The sequence below is a fragment of the Denticeps clupeoides genome, chromosome 3 (assembly GCF_900700375.1).
Source record: "Denticeps clupeoides chromosome 3, fDenClu1.1, whole genome shotgun sequence".
Lineage (NCBI taxonomy): Eukaryota > Metazoa > Chordata > Actinopteri > Clupeiformes > Denticipitidae > Denticeps > Denticeps clupeoides.
In genome coordinates, this window is record NC_041709.1 from 29,781,758 (window position 1) to 29,788,090 (window position 6,333).

A 6,333-nucleotide genomic window follows, 5' to 3' on the forward strand; every position below is an offset into this window, starting at 1 on the left:
AAAAGTACATTTTTAATTTTTATATATTATCTTTTTTGACCTAATCAGGAAGATTAGGTCAAATATGTTGGAATATGTTGGTGACCATAACAGTAAAAACTTTTCAATGGCATAGTTTATATTTGTGTCTCATTGGGCTGGACATGGTGATGAAGGAAGATGCATACACACAACGTCACAGGACAGGGGTTTAATACATGATGCACGCAACAGGGGAACATCACGACACAATGACTTTACAGCGAACAGACACAAACAGGATAGCTTTATACAATTATATAATTATGCACAGTTCAACACGATCAGGGAACATTGCACAAGACTAACTCCGGACCCAGAGTCACCCCTGCCAGACCGGATCATGACAGTACCCCCCTCAAAAGGCACAACCTTCGGAGTGCCCCACAAAACGGTCCATGAAAGGGGGGGAGGAAGTCCATAAGAATGAGTGGCGGCTCGTCTTTGGGGGACTGGCATCCTCCTTCCGCAGGCACCCGTCACTCCGGTCAGTCTCCGGCTCGCCCCGCTAGGAAGTCTGCGCTCTCCTTTTCTTGGTTAACACTGGGAGCACCTGAACGGCGGGGAGTACCAGCGATTTCGTGCGACCGGACCTCGATGGCCTACGAAACCTACCGTGGGGTTGAGGAGACCGGTGAATTTGCCAGTACTCCCCGCCTCTGGAATCGCCAGGGGGAACATGGACAGAGTCACAGAATTTCTCAACCCCATGGTAGCTTTCGTAGGCCGTCGAGAGTCTGTCACACTGGGGGAAATTTAAAAACGAGGCATGGATCATGGCGGGGAACTGGCAATTACCAGGGGTGCGTTGCTGGAATCCGGACGAGACGGCAGCATTGGGGGACGTCCATACATGGAACCTTGGATAACACCAGACATGGAACTGTGGGATAGACGTCCTCCCAACCAACCACGGCTCCCTGGATCTCAGCAGGGCGTCGATTGGCTGCATCCAAATATGGTCAGGTCATTCTGTCACGTTGGGCTGAACATGGCGATGTCTGGCAGGGGTGACTCCGGATCATGACAGTTTGTCTAATACTCTTCCACTTTTCAGCTTTGTAAATAAAGAAACGGTTAAGGAAAAACAGGGCTTTTTTATTATCTGTGTTTGGTACATTCATGTAGTTGTAAAAAGCATGACAATATATTAAGTAATCCAAAGTATTCAGAATATGTTACTCACATTGAGTAACTTAACGGAATACGTTACAAACTACATTTTGGGGCATGTATTCTGTAATCTGTAGTGGAATACATTTTAAAAGTAGCCTTCCCAACACTGCAAAATTCCACTACGTTCCCTCCACTGACTCCCAGCAGTTGCACGCATCAAAATAGTGATGCTGGCCTACAAAGGCAAACATGGAATACCACCATCCAACCTCACAGCCCGTATTATACCTTGCACTGCACCTTGTATACTCCGAGCCTCCAGTACAGCTCGCCTGATCCCTCCATCTCTGAAGGTACGAGGAAGAGATTCATCTAGACTCTTCTCTGTCTTGGCCCCTCGGTGGTGGAATGAACTTCCCCTGGAGGTCAGAACAGCTCAGTCACTGAGCACTTTCAAACGGCAGCTCAAGACCTTCCTCTTTAGAGAATATTTAAATTAACTTGTAACCTTCTTATTGTCCGACTTATGTATAGAAACTACAACATAGTGAATAAAAATATTGTATTCATAGTTGGGGGTCCCAGTGAACCAAAATTGATCACTTCATTGATTGTAACATGGAAGCACGTTGTAAGATGCTCTGGATAAGGGCGTCTGCCAAATGCCTTAAATGGAAATGTAAAATGGAAATGTGTGACAACATTTGAATAGTCAGAGGCTATGCAAATCATCATGGTTGTTTATGTACTTGTGTTAACTGGGGGGGGGGGGGGTCATTGAACCATGAATCATTTTAATATTCAGGGACACTAATGGACTGTGGATAAGGGTAGGGGGGTGGTAGTCTATGAACCAGAAGAACACAAAGTTACTACATTTACATTGTACATTTCTGGTATTTAGCAGGCACTTACTACCATTGTGTTCCTGAGCAAGACACTTAACCCTGAGTGTATCCACGCTCTTGTCCCTGTCACTACTGATTGCTGTGAGTCATTGTGGATAATGGGCATCTGCTAAATGCTATAAATGTAAATGGTAGCACTGTCCAGGAAAACACCACACCCCTCATATTGGAATGTTTTATCATAACAGTCATCATGCACTAAGGAATAAACTAACCAGAATCCAGTCTCAACATGTCCTCAAACGTTTCTCATTTATCCAGGTTTGGCTCTAATCATCATCTACAGAGTGAAAGTGAATGAAAAGCTAAATATATATCAACTGATGGAAAATGCTGAAAATTTTTAGTGTTAAAACATTGAAGATGTCAAGCCACTGGTGAGAATATTTTTGTGTGTAATAGAGAATTTGCAATTAAAATGTGCGATAAAATGAGTTCATGGGAACAAAACGTCTGCCTGACTATGTTTTATTTCCGGAATGACTGTAATGTTGTCAAGCCAGCCACCAACCAGTGATGTCACAGTGAATTCTTACATATTCTTTAGACCTTGTGCTGCTCCATGGTACTCTCTTTTTAGTATGAAGAAACACCAATGTAGGCAGGTCAAGATCATTTAAAATCAAAATTGGCAGGGATGTCCACAACTCTATGGGTGGCTGCTGACTGCTGGTGGTCAGAACAAATGTCCCCTGCGGTGGGGAGGACACAGACGGCTGTTAAAACGTCATTTGGGCTCAGAACTTGCCACAGCTGCTTTCACAACCAGGACAAACTCACAATTACCCCCCAAAGGGAGGGCCACAGCTTTGCAACTCATTTAGGATCTAACACCAGAGTCCCAATTACTGCAACATTTAACAAGCCGGGGGACAATTCACACACACCAAACTTACTTCCATTTACAGTGTGTGTGCTAAAACCCTTCTCTTTCCCCAGCAAATGAATTTAACCAATTTGGCAAAACTTTTTTTTATGTACAATCTTATTCATTAGCAAACCTCATCATCCCGGAAATAAAACCAGTAAGGCAGAAGTTATGTTCACATGAACTAAGTTTATTGCACATTTTAATTATGAACTCTCTCTCTCTCTCTCTCTCTCTCTCTCTCACACACACACACACACACACACGCAAACATATTCTCTCCAGTCTAACAAAAGTGGCTTTACATCTTCAACGTTTCAACACGAAACATTTTCAGCATTTTCCTTCATTTCATATTTATTTAGCTTCACTAAAAAAATGAAACTACTTGCTCAAAAACATGCTTCAAAAAGTTTGTAATCATTGCTATTGTTTATATTGAAACAATAACCAGGAGTCCAGGATGTGACCACATCAACTCTGATTGGTTGGTAGTTCTGTCCATCATGCCAGCCTTTACCAACAGGAGTAGGAAAACAGTGGGTACTGGCTCCACTCTGCCACGTTGCCATGGTGATAGCCATAATGAGGCACGCTGTGCTCTGGTGCTAGGTGTTGTGGGTGGGGGTAGGCGGGTCCTGAGTATTGAGCCGGGACGCCTCCGGGCCACTGGGCCAGGGTGTGTTCGGTGCTGTAGTGGCCGTAAACAGGGTGGGGTCGGAGGCTGGGCTTGCTCTTTGACGCAGTTGGCAGGCTGGTGGACGGCGAGTAGTCCAGTGGTGGGCACTGTGATGGTCCCATGCCAGTGGTCATCGGTGGTCTGGTGACCTCCTCATCAGGGACCGTGGCCACGTCAGCGAACTGAGACTCGTAGCTACGGCGCTCAATGCTGGCCTCTGAGCTGGAAGGTGATTGGAGTCGGGGAAAGTCTTGCGATCTAGACACCCTGAGAGAAAATAATGTTTTTATGTCATCTCCTCATCACCATTCTGTTTTTCATACAGGGTAATCATAACAATGCTAGTTCATACCTAAATGATGGGTAGGATGCCTGGCCTGGTACCATCTGCTCTGAGCTGCTGAAGTCCATACCAGCATCTCCATGAAGTCCCTGGGTGGGGTCCTGCTCCATATCCCACGGGGACATGTGATCATCCTGGGACCCCAGACCCTGTTTGTCAACCACAGGGACCTCCTCATCCTCTCTCTGGGGGTCATAAGGCAGGCGTGGGTAATCTGCTGGGGTGAAAGTTACCATTACTCTGATGTATAAGACGAGATTGTCTTTATTTTGTGAATCAAAGGTTGGTATAACTCACTTGAGCTGTTCAGATATTCCGGCTCCTTTCCATTATCAGTTTTCTGCTTCTTGGACAGACCCTCCTGGTTCTTGTGAAGACGGAACCTGCCATTTAAAAAAAAAAAAAAGGGGGGGGGTTTGTGTCAGAACAGTCTGAGGGTACAGCATGAAGAGATGGCCGCAAAGTTTTTATTTGGCTGCTGGCCTGGGTATGACCCTGAGAGTCACCTCTATTGTCTCATGGGAGAAGATAGAATTGTGCTTTTCACCTTTTTGCATGAGTGCCCTCTTCCCTGAATCCTTTAGCAAAAGGGTTGTGGTCGATTTTCAACTTTGTAATCTGAAACATAAGAAGTCAGTAAGCCAGTGACCGGTCAAAAAAAAAAAAAAGGGGTTGTTGGGACTGACCTTGGTATTCTGGTAAGCCGTGACTGCAGTGAATGAAGTCTCTGTGAAGCTGAAGGTCTGGAAGGCTCCCCAGCGAACACTGTAGAGGTCATCAGCCTGAACAATGTGGAAACGAGGCTGGTACCGATGCATTGAGTGAAGGATGATCTGAGGAATGGGTCAGGGAGAACATCTCCTTACACAATGCTGGGCAAGACTTTAACAAGCATACAGGAGCAATTGAAAATATAACAATCCCAATACAGTTTTTGAAAGGTGCTTACATGGCCATGCTGATCTAGAGTGTTGTTGGTGAGCTTCAGCTTCAGCAAAGAGATGGACTGCTTCATCCAATGGTTTCCTGGTGCAGGGGAGTCTGGGTGAACATATGTCCTGCAGGGAGGTTGTGGTTCTGCCTTTCCAGCCACTTCCCATTGCCCTTTGTTCCACTAGAAAAAATTAAGATGTTGAAATGTAGTAACATTGATCTCATTCAATGTTACTACAGATTCAAATATGATCCAATATGTTCTACAATTACTCGCCATAATACACAATTACTCCATTGGTCATGGCTGGAAGCATTTGGGGAAAACAAAGTATTATGGGAAAAGAGACTGCATGATTCAAGATCATAAGATGGAACGTTTTGCTTTGCTTACCTTATACCTGAAGTTGTCTACAGGGACCATGTCCACCATGACTACATAATTAGCGTAGGGAACGAGTCCAGACACACTGATCAAACAGTGTGGAAACATCCTTCTGTCAAAGGAAGGAACATTGAATTTATAGACTGAACTCATGCAAGATATTGAAACTCATAATGTTTAATCTGTGGAGAAGTCCAGCAATTCTCCCTTACCTTCCAGGCTTTGTGATGATCATTTCTGTACCCAGTTCATGGAAAGATTTCCAGAGGTCTGAATTTTCCAGGGCCATCCTGATATTGCCCTGGTGATAAGAATCAGCTGGTCCTGCCATAGTGGACGTGATTCCTTCTGTCTGAAATGAAACCAACAATAGCGATTGATCCACTACCCAGAATGAGTGTAACAACACACTTGTAGCATATCTACTGATGCTCATGTAAAACACTGACCAGTAATATGCTTCCCCCCTCTCAGGCTAGGCTGTCCGGTAACTCCACTCTGGACTCTTGATGTTGATCAGGAAATTTCAATCCATTGAACAACCACAGCTGTTGGAGGTATTGTGGTTGGATAGAGAAGACCCACCACCAGTACTAGAGACAGTGAGAGTAAAAAAGTACTGGACCGAAGCTGCTACCTAGAGTTTTAAGCAACTTTTACATGGGTGGAGTCAACACAAAGGCGGTGCCTATTAAACTAAAAGTGAGAGCAGCTGAGGGCCCAATTAGCAGCCTTTGAAGTGGCCCATTGATATGATGGGACTCACTGTCTGCTGTTGAGAAGGATGGGGGGTTGGGGAGGGACAAAGGACCTCAGCTCCATCTCTAACAGGAAGGCAGGAAGAAAAACACAATTGTGCATCAGAACGCATGCAAAAACATGAAGAGATAAACCAGAGGATACTGGTTAGTCCCCCATCTCCAAAATCCCAAGATACCTCAATCTGGCACTATATACACTATATGGCACTTCATGGAACTAAATAATAAAAACAAAACTTCATCATTGCAGAGAAATTGATCATTTTTACATTTCGGACACACTTGGACATTTAAGAATATTCACATGAATGTGATATGGGCC

General features: G+C 44.6%; 1 protein-coding gene across 1 annotated transcript; it reads right to left on the reverse strand.

Annotated features, from left to right (window-relative positions):
* Nucleotides 1-3,426: 3,426 nt before the first annotated feature.
* LOC114785202 (T-box-containing protein TBX6L-like) lies at nucleotides 3,427-5,539 on the reverse strand. Its single transcript, XM_028971064.1, has 8 exons — nucleotides 5,463-5,539; nucleotides 5,260-5,362; nucleotides 4,872-5,046; nucleotides 4,619-4,770; nucleotides 4,480-4,550; nucleotides 4,230-4,315; nucleotides 3,942-4,146; nucleotides 3,427-3,856 (listed from the first exon to the last, which is right to left on the reverse strand). Exons 1-8 carry the CDS (start codon nucleotides 5,537-5,539, stop codon nucleotides 3,427-3,429), a joined length of 1,299 nt encoding a protein of 432 aa, XP_028826897.1.
* Between the last annotated feature and the right edge of the window lie 794 nt (nucleotides 5,540-6,333).

What these genes read in the sequence shown, in the direction of transcription:
- LOC114785202 (XM_028971064.1), bottom strand. Translation starts at nt 5,539, where the DNA reads ATGGCCCTGGAAAATTCAGACCTCTGGAAATCTTTCCATGAACTGGGT. An exon ending in ATCATCACAAAGCCTGGAAG is followed by an intron (nt 5,363 to 5,462) that starts GTAAGGGAGAAT and finishes TTCCTTTGACAG; the next exon opens with AAGGATGTTTCCACACTGTT. An exon ending in GGAATATCTGAACAGCTCAA is followed by an intron (nt 4,147 to 4,229) that starts GTGAGTTATACC and finishes TCACCCCAGCAG; the next exon opens with ATTACCCACGCCTGCCTTAT.